Source organism: Centruroides sculpturatus, unplaced genomic scaffold, assembly GCF_000671375.1.
Source record: "Centruroides sculpturatus isolate CEXI.00-Female unplaced genomic scaffold, Cexi_2.0 scaffold141, whole genome shotgun sequence".
NCBI lineage: Eukaryota > Metazoa > Arthropoda > Arachnida > Scorpiones > Buthidae > Centruroides > Centruroides sculpturatus.
In genome coordinates this window covers 945,866-965,792 of record NW_019384430.1, presented here as the reverse complement: position 1 = coordinate 965,792, position 19,927 = coordinate 945,866, and the positions used below count along the sequence as shown (strand labels likewise).

Genomic DNA, 19,927 nt, shown 5'->3' with positions numbered 1-19,927 from the left:
TTCGGCAGTTATGTGAGGTGAACAACAGTCTTTCTGTGAACAAGTGCGAATGATGTTTCCAGTCTTTTGCCGTTGCCAATGACAATCTGCTATTTTTATAATATATTAGTTTTATTAGAACATATTATTAGTATTTCTGAAGTACAGAACTCCCTTTGGGATTCGGCTTGCTCCCTTGTTTATTACGTACATCACCTCAGTGCAGGGTATTTACATTTATTCAAGTGTTGTGCAAATCGTAGCTTCTAAAAAACAGAAAGATGATTTCAATTGAAACAAAGCAAGAAATCATCAGGAGTGAAAGTTGACAGAAACTTCCTTGTCAAAGGAGGAGAGGTTCAGGAGTTTACCAACACTCACTATCCAAACATAGCTGAGGCCAACAGTATCAACGATCTCTACAATGACACCCTTGCCCATCATTTCCGACATGTGTTGAAGAAGAGAGAGAAACAGACCACCTTGGACATGTTTTTCAAGAAGCAAGCTGCCAAAAAACAAAGGATGGAACAAGAGCAGTTTACCCTGCAAGCTCCGGTAGCCTCTTCTGAATCTGACTCCGATTAAAAAACAATAAAAAGAGACCTGCTACAATGTATAAAAAGTCTGTATCGGTATGAATATGTGAAGAAAGTGTTCTTCCACCTCCTCACAACATCTGACTACCCGGCATAATTAGTGACTGCTCCATTTTCATTTTTTTTATGGTACAGTACAGTTATTTTATGCTGTGGAACGAATTATATGTTTTGGCATGTATTTCTATGGAAAAATGCGTTTCGTATAACGGACGTTTCACTTAACGGACGTGCACCTGGAACGGATTAAGTACGTTGTACGAGGCACCACTGTATTAGATATGGTTTTAAGCTCAGATTTTAGAGCACCACACCACACCTCATACCGAGCAACTAAGATGGATCAAAGCAATTTGTATATATAAAGCGGCCCATGACAATAAGTGTATTAACAATAAGGATGAATTGTCTCTATCCCTAGCGTGGCAAATGCTTATATATGACGGAAAAAATTCTATATAAATGAAAAACTTTTATATCGGAAGAATGTGCATGCCTATTGATGATGACAGCTGCAGGATTCATGCCTTTCATTGATCGAATCTCTTTCAAATTTTGTATTCCATTAAATGATTTTTTACGTATTTATGTTTTTTTCACCTGATGAAGAACCTTAAATTGGTTCAAAAATGTTTGTGGGAACTTTTTCTTGATAATTTTATTTAATATCGCACCGTAAAGGTTTGTAGTTGTTTAAATTTAATATTAAATAAATTCTAATATATGAATTAATTGCAACGAAGTTTTGAATTTTTAGTAAAAATTATAATATTTCAATTTTTAAGATTTAAAATCCAATAAATGAAAACTAAAAAGACTGTTGCAAAATTTAATCAAAAGGAAGTTTGTGTAAAATACAAATTTCTGAACATTTTTGCACAATAATTAGCAATCTTACTCTTGAACAATTTGGATATAAACTTCTACAATGAAAGATTTTTATAAAATACATTAACAAACTCATTTAAATAAAAGTTGAAAATTTGTATTGCTACAGTATAAATTATTAATGTTAAAGAATTTTATAACAAAATTTTAATAAATATTTTTCCTTTTTTTCAGATTTATTGTATGCTAAGAATGACCTGTTTTAATACTTCGGAACATTCTTTAGGCATGTTTTGCAAAACGGAATTAAAATCATTTGGATATTCCCTCTGCACGCAGTTAACCAAATGCCGCAACTGCAGACTAGTCTCGTTTGTTATATGTGGAGTAGGCAGAACCATCCCGATTATCTTTAAAACCTGTGGCAAATTTTGAAATATTTCTTCACAGTGTACAACAAAAAGTTCATTTATACAGTTAAAAATTGTACTATTCTCTTCAAAGTCTGTAGTTAAAGGTAAACATTGCAAAAAAACTGGCAAAACTTGTTTTAAGGGGACCCCTTCTCTGTTCGTCATAATCAGTCGAGCAATGGCACCACAGATATTATCTTTCGCACGTGCATCTGTTTCCTTCGACATCATTGTTGAGAGCCCTTGAAGTATTACAGGATATTGTCTGAAGAGACTTTCGCCAGCATTCTCTGCAAGTACGCCAATTCCAAAGGCAGCATTACTTCTCACTTCTTCAGATTTATCTTTAATACTTTCTAAAAATGTTGGCAAAATTTGCAATGCAAATGGTACAATACTCCCCTTTTCTAAGTTTTTTATTGTTTCTGCAATTATTCCTATAGCGAAAGATTTATCAGCTATCAAATGTGACTTTTTAGCTTTCATAAACAGAAGTGGTAAAAATACCGATAAGTATGGCATAAATTCTTGCGAGGGTATTAAACTAGCCATTGTCGGAATTAAGTCGCCTGCTAATTCAATTAACACATTATCATATTCTGCAACATCATCATCATCTTCCTCACCGTCATCGTCATCACCCTGACAAGGTAACTTCTGCTTAAAAGCATCTTTTATAATAGTAAATATTGTCACACAATTATTTCCAAGTACTGTTTTTCCACATTCTTTTAAAATGTCATTTAATGTCTCCAATGCTGACAAAACAACCATTCGCTCTCTTTCTTCTGTTACGAGTGTGATCAACATTGCCACGACCACTTGTGATAGTTTGTTTGCGATTAAATGATGTTCTTCATTTCCACTCTCTTTGGCCACAGCGAGTAATGACAGACAAATTTTCCCAACAGCAAGTTCGGCAGATTTTCTTATTTCTGCATTAGGATGGTCGATTAATTTTTTTAATTCTTCAAAGCACTTCTCAAAATATGGTAAAAATACAACACCAACATTTTCGGCAATTTCTCCCAATGATGAACAAGTGTCTTCCTTTTCTTCAAGATATGCATTTTCGATGTTATATTCGGCAATATCAACATCCTCCTCCTCATCTTCTGAACCGATATCCTCTTCGTTATCATTATCTAAATCATCAAAGAGCATAAAGCTGCCATTTGCTTCATTTGTATAACAAGGAACAATGCCTTCTGTTGATAATAAAGAATCGATCATATGTTCGAGTATTGAGGGCAAATAGGGAGCCATATCAGACTTCAAAACACAAGATACCGAAGCAAATAAACCATAAACACTTCTCCTTAAATCTGGATCATGTATTTTATCAATCATTTCTAAACCAAGTTTAATGCATTCGTGTGACATGGCAATATCACTCGGTTCAACAGTTCTAATTAATATGCCTAAAGTATCAATAGTCTGAACTTGCAAAGAGGAAACCGAACCACTTTGATAGCCACTTATTAAGGCTTTTAAATGTTCAACAACTGTCGGAAAGTAAGGACCCATAGCACCTTTCACAGCACTAGCAACTGCACCTATTGCACTGATAACTAACTCATGAATGCTGGCCAAATGCACAGATGTCAAAAATTCCATAAGTCTCTCCATAAGTGTAGGAAGATATGGTATCAAATCATCATCTAAATTTTCACAAAATGTTTCTAGTGCATAAAACGACCTTGTTAAATTTGGTAAATTAACTTTTCCTTCTTGTAATGTTTTACAAGTATCAAAGAGAAATTGAAGCAGCAAAGGCAACAGGTCAGCAATATATTTATTGATATCTGGTTGAAGAAATTCTGCAAACTGTCCGAATGTAAATAAAGCAGAATTTCTTACAAGTATGCATTCATCTATAATACCACGGCATACTATCTTTAAAAACGAATCCAAATATTCATCTTTAATATACTCCGAGCAACCTTCTACCATTACTGCAATTGCTATGTATGCAGCCTTCCTTGTAAACACATCGTCACTTGATAAAGCCGGTTCAACAAGCTTTAATAATGGCAAAACTACTCTTTCGGGTGGAAAATGTAATGCCATCGTATCTATCACTTGTGCTGCAAAAGTGGACGGCAACTGACTACTACAATCATCATTTTCTTCGTCATCCGACAGATCTTGAGGTTCGCACATTATCACAAAAAGAATGTTTAATATATTTTCAGTTAACTTCTTCTTCAGAATGACTTTTTTCTTCATCTTTATTAACCATCTCATAATAGCTAGCGATTTAACTCTTAAGCTATCACCCAGATTCTTATCCGAAGCTAGAGATATGCACACGTTGTTTAAGGTCAGAACGTGCGGGGCTAGAATGGCAATTTCACTCTCAATCAATTCATCAAAAATTTCCATAGCCTCACAAGCCAGATCTTCGTCTGTGATGGACAAATCTTTAATCACGTTTATGACAAGTGGCATTAAAGTTTGGAACTTGTTCATCTCATCCGTTCCGACGTGCGCTATCATGTTAGTCATTATCTTAATTGAATATAGGGGTATCCACTTGTCGTCGCGGACTATTAGCGTGTTACCGAACAGAGAAAGAAATGACTTGAAGAAAGGTTTCAAGTGATGAGCAGAAGTGGATGTGACGGCATTTAAAACATACAAGCCAAGATGCTTCTCTGCGTGATTGCCACCGTGCACATACCGGTTCAAAAACTGGAATAACTCTTGCCAATTTCGATTTTCTAATTCGTGCTTGGCAATCGAAGCTATTAACTGCACAACACAGTTAATTACGGCTTTCTCGTTTTCCTTGGTTACAAATTCCAATAAGCTGACCTTCAAACTATTCTTTAACTGCTGATCCAGTTGCTCCCACTGTTTCCTTTTGCTAAGCTTTCTTCTTAATAAAATTGCTGAATATTGTCGGACCTGAACATTCGTAGAAGACACTAGTATGGTGCAAAGGGAAGGAATGATAGAATTATCTCGAAAGTGTGTTTTAAGCTCTTCCGTTGCTCTCTGTATAACTGCGTTATCGGGAACAAGCAATCTTAGCAATATGTCTTCCAATATTTCAATCATTTTTGTTTTGTAAATTTAAATCATAAAAATATCAAAAAAATAAAACACTCACGGCGACGAACACGTGGTGTCGTTGACGGATTACGTCATTCACAATTTTCAGACAAATAAAAAAACAAAGCGTGAAACGTGTAGCCCAAATACAGCCAAAAAATAAAACTTTTGCAAAACGTAATAAAAATGAATCTAAATCTTGAATTAATTAAAAGTAGATATAAAAATTTTAATTAAAAAATTTACCTTTGAAATTATTAACTTTAAGAATTAATAATTTAAATTTACTGTTATATCGTCGCTCATCAATGACGATAAGTACTTGAAGAAGTAAGTTTTTTCAGTAAGTGCCGTTTTAAAATAGGTGCTACGGTTGGTGTTCCGCGAATGTGCGCTGAGTTCCTACATCTGTTGACTAGGCACAGATGCAATTACAGAAGCATTCGTTCGTTTTACGTTTGTTTGTGCGTGTTTAAAATGCCGCAATTAAAAATCCCGCCGATTGTGAAGTACGCGCGGTGATTCGTTTTTTTAATGCAAAAGACGTGAAAGCGGCTGACATTCATCAACAGATTAGTGAGATGTATGGAAAAAAACATTATGAGCGATGAGATGGTAAGAAAATGGGTTAGAGCATTTAAAGATAGCCGTACTAATGTCCATGACGAGTAGCGTAGTGGGCGACCGTCTGTCATTACTGAAGACTTGATGCAGAAAGTTGTTGCAAAAGTTCGAGAAAACAGACGCTTTACGATTTCGTCATCCAAAACAAAAAGCGTGGGCAATCTCAGTAAGGGGATTGTTTTGCTTCATGACAATACCCGTCCACACGTGGCTCAACGAACCTGAGATCTATCACATCTTATGACTAGGAACAACTTGATCACTACGTACAGCCCTGATCTAGCGACTAATAACTTGTTCCTCCACTTGAAAATGCATCTAGGCAGTCAGCGCTACGACGATGTTAAAACGCCGTGCGGCATTGGTCGACAAACTAGGCGGCAGGTATCTATCATGATGGAATTCAGAAGCTGTGAAAATTACCTTCATATTGGAGAAATTATGTTGAAAAGTAGATTAAGGTACAGGCTTTTATGTAAGAATAAAATTATTTTAAAAATTACAGTTATGTTTTTTTAATATCAAAACGGTACTTACTAAAAAAACGTGCATTGTATATTCATTCTTTCATAAATAGAATCATATCGCATTATTTCATATTTTAAAACTTTAAAATTTAATTTAAGCTTACGTAAAATGTAAGAATCGTGCAATTCAGACATTATATCTTCAATTCCAAAATGTATATGACTGTATAAGTTTTCACTGAAGATAAATGGAAATATTTTTTCTTCTCAAATTTCTTTCATGCCATAAAGTTCAGATTGCAATTTAAGTAATTTCACTAAAAAAAAAGTCCTTTGTACTGAATTTCTGTAATAGGAATCATCAACATAACTACATCCCGCTTACTATTTCGGCACCATTGAAACTTAGAATGTAGTTGCGTAGTTGCGCTGACTGTTTTCAGCTTGTAAAACTATTTAAATCCTATATTATGGGACATCCATCAATTAAATGTACAGCTTTTAACACTTTTGATTTCCTGCCTGTTGTGTATAATGATGTACAGTACTTTTGGCAAACAATTTCTCTCCTGTAATTGCGTGTACAATACTTTATGGATTCTTCAGTCGTAAAAAAATTACTTTGAAAAGTTCTGCAAATATTTTCTAACTGGTAGTTTATTCGCATGACTAGTAAGGAAGCTTATAAGAACACATACTTACACCACTATCGTATCATATCCACGTGGAGGATGTCTGGATCCGTCTCCATCGTGTACATTGATACACCTTTCGCCACCTCCTTCTCCTTAAACTTTACGCGTAATTAATGGACTTCCTCTGACTTGTATATTAAGTAAATAAAGTGTTTGTTTTGTGAATCATCATCATCATCATCATTATTCTACCATTTCTATTTATGGTGTAGCCTTCCTTAAATAGTCTTTCTTCATTTGTGTCTGTTTGCCATTCTCCAGGTTGTACCTGCTTGTTTCCTTATGCCATAGTTTTCTTAAATATTGTATTTAATATACAGGAAAATGAGCATTTATAAGGTCATGTATAATACAATAATCTGAAGTTTCTGTAATAAAATTGAGAATATTGTAAAACGTCATGGTCTTTCAAATTAAAGATATTAATTAAAAAAACCATCTCAATTAATTTGTGAAGAATTCGTATCATATAATTAATTAGTCTTATTTGTTTAATAGAAATAATAATTATTTATTCATTCTTAAGAATAAGCACTGTTGAATTGTAAATGAATAAGGCCGAAGACATGCTATTGCGAATATTTAAGATTATAATAATCGCTATATTTGAAAAATCTAGCTGTTACGTTTATTAGAAACCTCAAATAATCACTTTAAAATATTTTTAAAAGATAAAAAGTATAGTTTTATTATTAAACATAAGTCTAAAGTTTTGGTAAACTGATCTGAATATAGACAAAGGCATGGCGACAAACTGATTTCTATAGTACACTAAAAAGCCTCAATAAGTTGTTTATCACTTAAACAACATATTGTAAAGTTCATGTATATTTACTATTTATGTATTCCATATTAACAATTTACATGCCAATATATTTTAGAATCTTTACATGGACCTATATGTGTATTCTTAAAAAAGCGAAACTGGGTTTCAGTAAAGGAAAACAGTATAACTAGTAATATATTGAACTCTCTGTATATTACTAGTTAAACTGTTTTCCTTCCCTATTGATTACTGATTATATCCTAGTCCACAACAAGCCCAAATTCATGGAATTTTTGGGACACATTGTGGACTAGAAAAAGTTAACCCAGACGAAATAGGGCCACATGCTACAATGTATGGGCATCCCTGCAGTAATTCGTCTCTATCTCCGTTAATAAACCGTGAAATATGTTTATAAATGGAATATGGAGTTTGTTCAAAATAAATTGTTTATTTTAAATGAGTGTGAACTGCATAAAATATATGTATATCATCTGGTTAAACATATTTGTGTTTTGTATGTTTTTTAATTGAGTTTAATTATCAATTTCTCTTTAAAAACTCACTTAAAATTAATTTATAAAACACCAGAATTCATACTTAAATATTTTTACCTGGATTTTTCTTTCTTTTTTTATATAACATTACAAAAAGTTCATGTAAATTATAATAACAAAAGCGCCCTCTTAATTGTTGTTCAATATGTTTAAATCAATGATATATATATTTACTCGTATTCTTTAGTAAGTTCATTACACTTAACATTTTTGTAAATATTTCATAAATTAATGCTAATAAAATTAGTATTGATAAAAAATTAATAATAAAATAAATAAATAAAATACTCCGCTCCGCTCCGCATCAACTTAAGCTTCCTCCCCGAAACAGACTGATCATGAAGACTAAATTTATTTTATATGTATAAAAAGAAATCATTATAAAAAACCTGAGAGTTTTTCATAATTTATCGTGTTAAGATATACAAAAGTCAGGCATAAGTGGTAAAATATTTTCGGATTTTTATTTAATCTCAGCCATTTTTTTTTTAAACCTTTTCCGCCATGCGGGCACTAAGAAGGCTTTATCAGAGTCCATTACGAATTCGCTTATACCAAAAATTCGGCGGCCGGGTTTTGAAAAATGATACCCGTGCGGATTCGATTTCGAATCCCCAGAGCGGTAGACTGTCACCTTAACCGCTCGGCCATCATAGTAGATTTTTGGCTATATTTATATATTTTGTCTTTACATTTACGTCTCTAATTTTTATTTATAAAATTTTTGTAAAACATTAAATTTATTAATATATAATAATAAAAATAAAAAACAATTTAAATCGTATTTTGGGCGATAATTTGGCTAAATGTATAGATGGTTTTCTTTACTCGCGAGCACGCGCTATTACTGTTTTACGTCTGTTTCTGGTGGCCATTTTTGTGTAGGAACAAAGCCCGTAAAGAAACACGTAACAATTTTAAATAAACGGTATAATTTTAATTAATTTAACGTATAAGGGAAAGAAAATGTCGCAGAGACACACTAGAATCGATATCGGAGTGCAGCCGAATGCCAGAAAAAGGTAAGTGAAAGTTTAGTGTTACGCCTCTCGTTAATGGCGCATTCGGCTTTACGTGTATAGACGAATAAATACGTACGATTGGTATAAATTTCCTTTAAAAATGCATTAATTCGAAGTTTAAGTTGTTATTATATCCGTTCTCTATGCCCACGACGTGTTTTTTTACATTATTTAATTACGTTTTAATCGATTCGAATGAAAGCAGCATGTGGCGCAATAAGCCCCTGGTGCTTATTGCGCCTGCTAAATATAAGTGCAATTACCTTCCTTTGTGCTTAATTGTGATTGGTTTAAGTGATGAAAAAAGTTGAAAATAAGCAATTAGAATTCGGATTCTATTCTCATTTACTTTTAATGCTACATTTTATTATAAATTGAAAGTATTTTTTGTGAAAAATCCATGTTAATTGGTGGTAATAACCAGTATTAATTACTAGATGCAAATGTGGGTACCAAATGTGTGTTGGGTATGTTTTCATAATTAATTGGTAATTATTTTTAAGCAATATAACAACTTCATTAATTTTTTTGTGAGTGAAGTTTAATAAAAGCAAAAAAAGACACCATTTTACCCGAAAATACAACTGGAACTAATGCCTTCTTTATTGCTCGGTTGGATCTTGCCCAAAAGCAAATTTTCAAATTTGCTTTTGGGCAAGATCCCACCTTTGGGCTTGTTTCTTTGGCATTTCGGTTGCGATTTCTCGAATTCAGAAGTGTTGTGCTGGCAACGTCCATTTGTCGGCAAACTAGTAATGTCATACTTGTCGCTTCTTGACGATAACCTTGTTTTGCTCTTCGCTTTGTGAGGTTTGTTTATAAAATGACAGAGAGCACATTTAGTTTATGATAATGGCACCATAATTGACTGTAAAGCTGTTTTGGATTTTGATGTGTATTTTAATGCCAAAAGCAAACTTTATATATGAAAATAAAGTTTGTTCTATACTTTCCATGAAAAAAAGGGACTTTTTACGAGATGTTTGTTTACATTATGGAAAAAAATAATTTGATTATGGGTTGTTCATCTACTAATCAATTGGTGGGTTGCACAATTGTTCATGATGGTCGAAAACTGGGCTTTTCTTCATTGAGAACCCCACAAATGTGATGACTGTGAAAGAATAAGTGAGCTCAATAATTGCATTTTATAGAAAACTAGTAGCCCGGGACGCCCCCTAGTGGGCGTTTTAGCAGTATTACAAATTCCTATGAGGCATGTTTAAAGCAGCGGCAGCTTTACGTTCCTCCACAGTGGCGTATTTCTTTGGTCGTGCCTACAGTGGCTAGCCACTGTAGTCGTGCCATGAAAGGTTTCTATTATTATATTAAAAAATTAGCTTAACTATTTCAAACCTTATCGTTTTATCGTAGCGGTTCAAATCTATCCGGTTTTTCGTTATTCGCCTCCTAGTGAACATTACAGGCATTCTGTGACAATAATAAATTCCTATTACAAATATAATGAATTATTTATATTGTTATATTGACCAAATAATAATTTATTGGCCAAATGAATAATAATAATTTATATTGTTCATTTAAATAATAATTAAAATTGTTAATTTAATTTGAATGTTTTAAATATGACACACGATAGGGGCGCCTCTAGTGTCCGTTATCAAACGGTTACGGGACAGACGGACAGTTGAATGGGTTATATATATAGATGTGCATCTGAAACATGGTGTGCTCATTATCTTTAGTGCACCTGATAATGCTTTACTATGTGATAGACTACCAGGAGTGTTATGCAATAATTTTTTTCATCACTGTGAGTGAGACAACCTGTTATTCTTACATGTCATTGATAATCAGTTCATCTTATGATGCTTCCTGTGAAGATGGCTTGTGTAAACCCACTTTGATGGTCTAATTACACACAAATTTGCTTGATTGCCTATTGCCAACTGCTTCCAGTAATCAAGCACTTACATGCTTCATTATTGGAAGTGGTTGGCAATAGGCACCTCACCCTATTTCTAGAAGTAAAAAAATAGAAAGTTTTATTTAATTAAAATCATATCTTTGTATTTTTTATCATTTTAAAACAGTATGGCCAGCAATAGAGGGAAAGTTTAGTATTAATGGTAAGTAGAAACATGGTGTTGGAAATGCTTTCGTTTGGAAAGAAAATTGATAAGTTACGCAGTTTGTCACAATTTTCAGGTGCTATGGAGCTTAGCAGAAACAATTTGAAACTGAATCTTTTTATTTTTCAGTTTTAGGGTAATTTGGAGTCCTGGACTGTCTCTCCAGGTATTTTCGTTAGTTGAATGGTGACACAAACCAAAATATATTGCAAAATTGTTTTGAAAGTAATCAAATACTTTTGTAGTCTTGAATTTCTTTAGGAATGTGGTAATAATGTGTCAAATGAAAATTTGCAGAATCAAATTACCATTGGAGGAGTTCCAATAAGGCTTCATATATCTTAAAAGTATTTTGTAGTGTAAAAATGAGAAACATAACAAAGTTGGTTTAAGTTAAGGTTTCTCATTTCCTGGTCTTTTGCTTGTCCCAGGATTCCAGGAAAAGAGTGAACTGTTTCCTGGGATTCTGGCAAATCCCAGGATATAATTAATTATTTTTAAGATATAAAATAAATTTTAAAATCAAATGATATAATTATTTTTCATTTTCCAAAGTAATTTAAATGTTCTGCAATCTTCAAAATCATAATATTAATAATCCTGTGTAAAATATGTATAAAAAATTAGTTTTGACTTATGTAGACATTTTCACAAATAGAAAAAATTTATTAGTTTGTTGGAAATTGCTTACAACAAAAATGCCTTTGAATTGAGTTGAAAATTTAAAGAAAAAATTGAACTTAGATCAAACTTCTAAGTTAGAAGGTAATTTTTGTTATTTAAATAAAACATAATACAAAATATTGTAAATTTTTGNGTTGAAAATTTAAAGAAAAAATTGAACTTAGATCAAACTTCTAAGTTAGAAGGTAATTTTTGTTATTTAAATAAAACATAATACAAAATATTGTAAATTTTTGATTTTAAAAAGCAAAGATGATCAGTACTCTGATCAATCAATTCTTATTTTACTAAAGAAAAGTCTTGCTACCGAGAATGCCCTTTTTGATTAATTGATGTGAATGGAATGGTGTTTAATGCATTTAAGAGAAGACAGATGTTATGTTTTTTCACCTGTAGCCTGGAAGATTTCTAGTTCATTATTGAGATGTGTTACAGTACTTCTTTTGGTGTCTAGTATTCTTGATTTGTCTATCTCGGCTGCTTTAATAGCGGAATCAAGCTCATAGCCTGATAATTCGGCAGTTTATTTGGCTTTAATAATCAGGTTTATGAAGAAAAACTTCATAATTGCATACTTCATGCTTGTTTATATCCTTGTCCAATTTACACAACCTGGCATAATGCAGTTATTGAAACTACTGGATATGGTTAAAAATTAAAACAGCATAAACACAATTATACCAGATATTACAGATTTTGATATGTAAAGAATTTTCAAAGTCCTGTCACAAGTAGGCCACGTATTGATTATTGACAGTCTGTGACGTGCCGTAATGAGCAAAAATTTAAAAAAACTAATAAGCAGGCTTAAAATTAATAAATACAAATGTATTTTGATGGTTTGAGTTAATTATATTTTCTATTTGCAAAATTTCCTCAACTTTAACATAAAATAAAGTGAATTTGTAAGAAATTTGCTGAATTTCCCAGGATCCCATTGGAGAAACCCTAGTTTAAGTATTATTTTTGAAAAAATTCATTTTGAGTTTGTTGCATTATGTATGATAATGATACACTTTCAATGATAAATTATTCAATTTCGTTAGAAAATAAAGTATTTGCTCTTTGAACATTGTGAAAAGAAATTAGTTGCAATGTATTGGAAAGTAATGCCTCTTTTCATAGTAACATGAAACATTTAGAAAAAATTTATTTAATGTTTTTTTTTTATTTTTAAACAGCTTTGAAATACTATATAATAAACATTTTATCTTGTTCTATTATAATGAATACAATCAAATTTCATGTAAATGCTGCTATTCAGAACATAAAATTTTTCCTAATATATTTTAATCACTTGTTTTTAAGAACAGTTTTTGCTCTGAAAATTGCCGTTTATGTAAAATTTAAATATATACAGTAGAGCGTCGTTTATCCGAAAGAATTCCAGTCGGCAAATTTAAATTTTTGCTAGTGCTGTGGCACTGCAATCTTTGGCTATATCTTGAGCTACTCCAATATTTTTTTGTTGATGTGTGTTTTGTAGATGGCAGCACTGGCACTTTTCTGTGGTGTTTTTCTCAGAACTGTGTGTCATGTTAAATCAAACGTTTTTAATACTAGATTAACTTCTAAAGTATAATTTTTTCTGTTTTTATATTTTTCAATATATTTATTTTGTTTGTAAAAAATAAAGAAATAATTTTTAACGATACAATAGCCACAATTATTATTTAAAAAAGTTTACATTAGGCTTAACATTGATGAAAATCCAACGTGAAGTGACACGCAACAGAGAAAAATTTCAACATGGGATAGGTTAATGTATTTTTTTGTACATAATTGGTTATCTGAACAACCCCAGTCCCCAATTGATTCGGATAAACGATGCTCTACAGTAGTATTAAATTAATGCTTTTCTTAAGGCATTTGTATTAAAGAAAAACAGGAATGCAATAAAACTGATATAAAATATGTACTGAATGTTAAGTAAAATGATCCAAAGACTACATTCTGTAATTTATAGTTGAAAGAGTTTAAAATTAACTGCTTGTGATTAAGTCAAATGAACAGTTAAAAAAATATAGCAAGATTCTGATTTAATAGAGTAATTATAGAATTAGAGTATCTGCTATTGCTGCAGGTTAAACTGGCTAGTTCACTTTCTGATCTTGTAGGGAAATTATATATTTTGAAAAATGGATGAAATAACTTAGAGTAAAAATTTAATATTATGACAGTGTTTCAGAGAGACTGCAACTCTGAATTTAGACTGATTGTGCCAAGATAGTGATAAAAATTTGACAAATTTGACCCTGCTTCAATGCTCATTTTAAAAATGTAAATGAATATATGCTCTTAGATCATAAAAAATGTTTTGAAAGTATGAAAAGATTAATAAAGTAGGATTGTTTTTAAAGAAAAGAGAATTATTAGAATACTGCAAAAAGCAGAATTACTGTTGGCAGGTTATTTTTTTGAACATTATGTACTCCATCACACAAAAACCTTCTGAAACTCCGGTAATGTGTGTTTACAAAACAGCGAACATTTTTGACCTTATCAGGGTCTTCCTCAGGCTACAGTTATGAGGAATTCAAATAAGTGTGAAATGGAACAAGCAACCGAATGAATGCAATTCAAACTTTAGAACAGCAATGTTAATATTAAAAAAATAGAACATTACATTCATGTAGAAATGATGTTTAAGCACGTGTAAAATTAAACCTGCAAAATGTTGAATGCTGGTGAAATACTTACAAATTAAACCTCATAACAAAATTTCCATGTGTGAGAGATGCTGACTGCATCCTTAGAGTTAATGCATGTGTTATGTAATCCCAATCAATATTTTGAGGGTCTCCATGTTTCTGAGCTGATCAGTACAGTGTGGTAGCCTGATCAGACGGACATTTTGTAGATCAACTGTGATTCCAGGTTCGGTGGCAACAGTTTTCAACCCTCACTCTTTTCGGTGGCAACAGTTTTCGATGTTTGCTGTTTTGTAAACACGTATTACTGGAGTTTCAGGTTTCTGTGTGTGATGAATTATATTTCCTCCAATATTTGCAAGAAGTTCATTTGTTACATTATGCACTCTTTAGTCATCTTGTTGAGATTATAAAGTACAATTTTCTCATAGTAAAATTTCCAAAAACAAATATTAATGAAAAGTATAATCATCTTACTTGATGTAAGACTGAATTGCTTATTATGACAAACTAGAGCTTTCTGACACACACAAAAAAAACATGATGATACAGATGTATTTTGTTAATAGATATTATAATTCTTAAGTTTTTATTGGTATTTTTTGTTATGGAAAATAGCCATTTTACATTGGTGATTTTTTCGTCTATAAAAAATATGTATATATATATAATGGAATATACAGTACTTGCTTGTTGATCAAATAATAAACATTACATTATTCTACTGATTATTGTCATATGAGTTTTCTGCACTTAATTTATGTTTTTTGGTGGGTTAGCCTAGATTTTTGGCATTGAGTAAAACATTCTTTGTTATTCTTAATAGGCTTAGACTAATGCTTCCAACATGGTTAGTTTCAACCCTTGTGAGTCAGTGGAAATTTAAGAGGGTCAACGAGCAACTTAGATAGGGTACATTCCAGTATGCATCAATCTCAGTCCTATCTGATGAACCAGTGAATGATTTAATAACTTTTATGAGAATGTCTGACAACCTAATAAGATGGTGGAAGAAAGTGGTGCTATATTGGCATTTTCAGATGTACTTTGTTAAAATAACTTTAGATTAATACAGATAAATAGTAAAAATAGTGTTAATAAAACTATGGAGGTGGTCATATTGTTTTATCAGTAGCCACAGTCCAGTGAGTGTAATATGCATCAGTTGCTGCACTGATAAGTTCATTGGTGAATATCTGAACACATTGTGGTACATCGTGGTTCACTGATGTATTATTTGCATACTGAAATGTACCTGTTTATTGTTATATGTAATATTTTAATATTGTTTAATTATTTAGTAAATGTAATCAGTTAAAATATTTTCAGTAAGTTTTAAGTATCATTTTCAAAAGTTTCCAAATACATACATTTTTTTAAAGCAAGTTTTTATGTACACACACACACACACACACACACACACACACACAAGGAGTGTTTTTTAATAAGAGGTTAATGTGATAAAGGTTTGGAACAGGTGAAAGGCTTAGATGAACAAATGAATCTGGAAATTTAAAATAATTAGTTAACATTATTATTCATATTCTATTTATTTATTTGACTCATAATTTATTGAATTATACTGCTGATGTTTGCATTGATAAGTGGTTACGATTTATGTGATGATGTAAGATTTGTTATTTGCATAAAAATTGTATTTTTTTGACTCATAAGATACACCATTGTAATGGACACATCACATTTTTCATTGGAAACAAATAATCTTATAAAATGCATCCTATTTTTCAAATTTTAGGTACAAAAAAGTGTATTGTAAGATGAAAATATTGGGTTGTTCGGAAAGTAAGATCGTTTTTTTCCGTGAAAAAAACGCAATATTCTTATGATAAATAAATATTTTATTGAATTATATGTTGACCATTTTGGTCAAATACCTGTTGTCATCGTTTCTGGTAGTAGCACAATTTCACATTCATAAAAGTTTTGATCGTTGCTTACAAAAAACCGATCCAAGTGATTTTTGACATTGTCATTTCAAGTAAATGTCTTACAGTTAAAAAAAATTGTACAGACCGGAACAAGTAATAATCTGAGTGTGCTCGATCTGGCGAATACGGGTTGGTGTGATAGCAGGTCCCATCTAAGTTATAACAGTTTCTGACCAGTTACCAAACTTGTGTGAAATTTGACATTATTGTGGTAAAACACTACACCTGTTTTTTTTTATCAATTCTGGCTGGCTTTTTCTGTTTGATGATATTACGCAATTTGTTTACTCGAATGCAGTACACTTTCGAATCAATTGTTAAATTGTCTGGTAAAAGCTCCAAAAAAAATTTCCTTAATATCCCACCAAATAGAGCATTTCTCTTTAAGAACTCGTGGAATTCATATATCGAGCTTTGAAACGAAACCAATTTGTTTCAAGTACTCATAAACAGTTCAATTTGACAAATTTAATCTCTTAGTGATTTCACGTGTTGTTATTCCGCAGTTTGCTTCAATCGGTACTTTTATTTTGTTTTCATTGGCTTCAATTGGCCATCCATAACGTGGTGCATCTTCAATACTGAAATTGCGAGAACGAAATTTTGTAAACCAGTTTTGGCACTGTCGTTCTGTCAACACATCTCCACCATACATGTCACACGATTTTTTTCTTGCTTGAACGGCATTTTTATTTTTTTGGTAATAAAAAAGCAAAATATGCCGAAGATGCTGCTTTCGATCTTCCATATTTGATGGGACACAAAAAATAAACAATTGCACGAAATCAAACAAAATTTTTTACAAATAAGCCATAAAATGCTAGCTGTCAAAATATATAATGATAATACGGTTTAGAACGAAAATGGCGGGAAAAATACCACTAATCCGTCTAATGGAAAAAAAAACTTACTTTCTGAACAACCCAATATATAAAGTTTGTATGAATACATAACAAGGTATTTGAAAATTGAGTGCTAATTCAAAAAAATCAAAAGATTATAATGAGAATATTTACAATTACTTGTATTCTTCAACTATATTATATGAATTTAATCAAATTTTTAATACTTTTGAGTTTCTTAAAAAAATTTTCTCATAATTATATTTACATTTTGATAGAAATTCTTAAAAATCTTATTATGCTGATAAAAAGAACTTAATTTATTTACATAAAAATAAATAAAAAAATTGTTAAAATAATAATTTGTGTGTTTGTGGAATATCATCCCAAATTGTTATGTTTTTATGAGATAATCTTAGTATCATTGTTTATCTACTCACTCTAGAAACACAGCTCTTGTGTAAGTAATTCTTGATCATATCATATTTGGAAACTTAATAACAAACAGCTGTAAGCCAATTTTATGTTGCTATAGATACTATGGACTAAATGCAAGATAATTAGCAAACTTGTCTCTGGAGATAACATAAATTTTATAATTAAAGTTTTTGTGATGGCAGCTTTATCTAATTGTTGAAGTTAAGCGCTAAATGGCTGCAACTTCTATATTGGTTTTTATAGTCAAAAGTGATAACTTTATATTAAGAAAAAATTCAGAAAGCTATTGAAATGGCTGATTTCTAGCTTTAGCTGAAATTGGAAATAAGCACAATAAAATAGTAATTTCTTCCTTTTCTATTCAAACTTTTATTTATTTAGTGTGTTGTTAGATATAATCTCTACTTCTCTCGAGGCAGTTTTAGTTGGTCAATCTCTTCATTAAATATTTTCTCCAACCAGTTTAACAATAAATATTTTTTCTTTTTAACAGAATAGGACTATGGATTAGCATGGCATTGAGTGTAGTATACAGTAGTATGAATATGTAAGAAACCAAGCCTGAATCATATAACTAGTCAAACAAGCAAGCTAGATTTATTGAGGTGTATTTTGGCTATCTAAATATATAAATTCTACATAGTTGAAGTAAAAGTAAGTGATTAAGTTGCCATATTGTACTAAATTTAATAATAATGAATAAATTCATTAATTTGGAATGTTTTGAAAGAAAAGGTCCAATCTTCACTTTCAGACTAATTAATCTAGAAGATGTAGCCATACTGTAACTTAGTGTGCCAATCAAAACCTTGATGATCCCAGTAATTAAAGTAAATAAATTTAATGTTTTTAATCTTACACAAGATATTTTAAGGTTTTGATTGTGCATCAGTTATAAATATCAATCTAGTTAACAAAGTTAATAGCTATACTGATCATTGTGACAACTAGCCTTGATTGATTAGTAATATGATTTGGACTTGGTTTTATCTATGATTATATATACATACCTTGCTGGAGCTAAGTGCAATGGAGAACCAGGGATTATTATCTCTAATTCTGTAGCTGGTCTGTTATTTCTAATGTCCTCTTGATGTTCGAAGATGCGGGACCGTATCATTCTGGTCGTAGCTCCAATATAGATAATTTCCTCCCCTGATATTGTATGTTTTAATGGAATTTTATAAACCCCCGCTTTTTCATTCAACGTGAGAGTGTCTCTATCATTGCACAATGTTCTTCGTAGTGATGGTTGAGGGGTTATAGGTAATATAAAACCATGCTTTCTGAATATGCGTGTTATTTTTAGTGAAATGGTGCCCAAGTACAGTATTGGAGGGTTTATTATCTTTAGGCTTTCTTTGTTGCAGAGGAAAGATTTTGGAAACAATCTGTTTGACCCGGTTGTAGAGATATTGATATTTGGAATTAGAATATCAGGCATTGCGCACTGCTCTGTTAATAATTTGTAATTCTTCATCAATTAATGCCTGGGAGGATGGAATGAGGAGCGCTCTCCGAATAAGCGAAGTAATAGCGGAGTTAACAAAGCTTGAGGGCTGGAAAGCAGTTACAGGGAATATCTGGCCCTCTATTGTTTTTGTGGTGCACCTCAAAAGTTAACTCCGGAGATCTATGCACTTCTAAATCTAAAAATCTTAAAGGGGTTATTATTTATCGCAAGTTGGTGTGGCAATTTAATCAGCTACCTTTAATCTAAATTTTTGAGCATTTATATATTTAATAAGCTGAATTGTAGCCTGATGATAAATTCAGGTTGATTAGTCGTAGTCTGAGTATCATTTTCATGTCATTAAAAGAATATGTATATGTATGTTTCATTTAAAATTATTTCCTGGAAGTAGTTAGTTTTTTCTGTTGAATTTCAAAGAAGTGAGATCAAATTTATCACTACTAGATAGAATTAATGCATATCTGCCAGTTTTACATAAAAAATATGAAACACAAATATTAATTCAACAGGATTAAGTAAACTAGTTCAAAAAATATATTTACTATTAGCAGTGACCAACGTCTGGATAAGCAGTTTGAGAAAATTTAGTCAAAGGGAAAAAAGTTGTATTTAATTAAAATTAAAGAATATTTACTATTGAATATACATTTTCAGCCACTATTTTATTGGCCCTCTTTAGGAAAGGTGAAATGAAAAAACCATTCCATATATAGAATGTTTGCGATATGTCACAGCCTTTATTTGAACTTTTTTGAAACTTTTAAAATTAGAATACGGCTACATTCTATA

The 19,927-nt window shown here is 31.5% G+C and overlaps 2 protein-coding genes across 3 annotated transcripts in view; one reads left to right on the top strand and one right to left on the bottom strand.

Annotated features, from left to right (window-relative positions):
- Positions 1-1,405: 1,405 nt before the first annotated feature.
- On the bottom strand, positions 1,406-4,993 carry LOC111619726 (importin-4-like). The gene has a single exon (XM_023361518.1). The coding sequence runs from the start codon at positions 4,880-4,882 to the stop codon at positions 1,643-1,645; it is 3,240 nt and encodes a 1,079-aa protein (XP_023217286.1). The 5' UTR covers positions 4,883-4,993; the 3' UTR covers positions 1,406-1,642.
- A 3,824-nt stretch (positions 4,994-8,817) lies between these two features.
- Positions 8,818-19,927, top strand: part of LOC111619725 (putative pre-mRNA-splicing factor ATP-dependent RNA helicase PRP1) — a 26,751-nt gene continuing 15,641 nt past the window's right edge. For both annotated transcript variants that reach the window (XM_023361517.1, XM_023361516.1), the window contains exon 1: positions 8,818-9,007. In XM_023361517.1, the coding sequence (XP_023217285.1) occupies positions 8,952-9,007 (56 nt within the window). In that variant the 5' untranslated portion in view covers positions 8,818-8,951. The remainder of the gene's footprint in view (positions 9,008-19,927) is intronic.

Coding starts and splice junctions, on each gene's coding strand:
- LOC111619726 (XM_023361518.1), bottom strand. CDS start 4,882: ATGATTGAAATATTGGAAGACATATTGCTAAGATTGCTTGTTCCCGAT.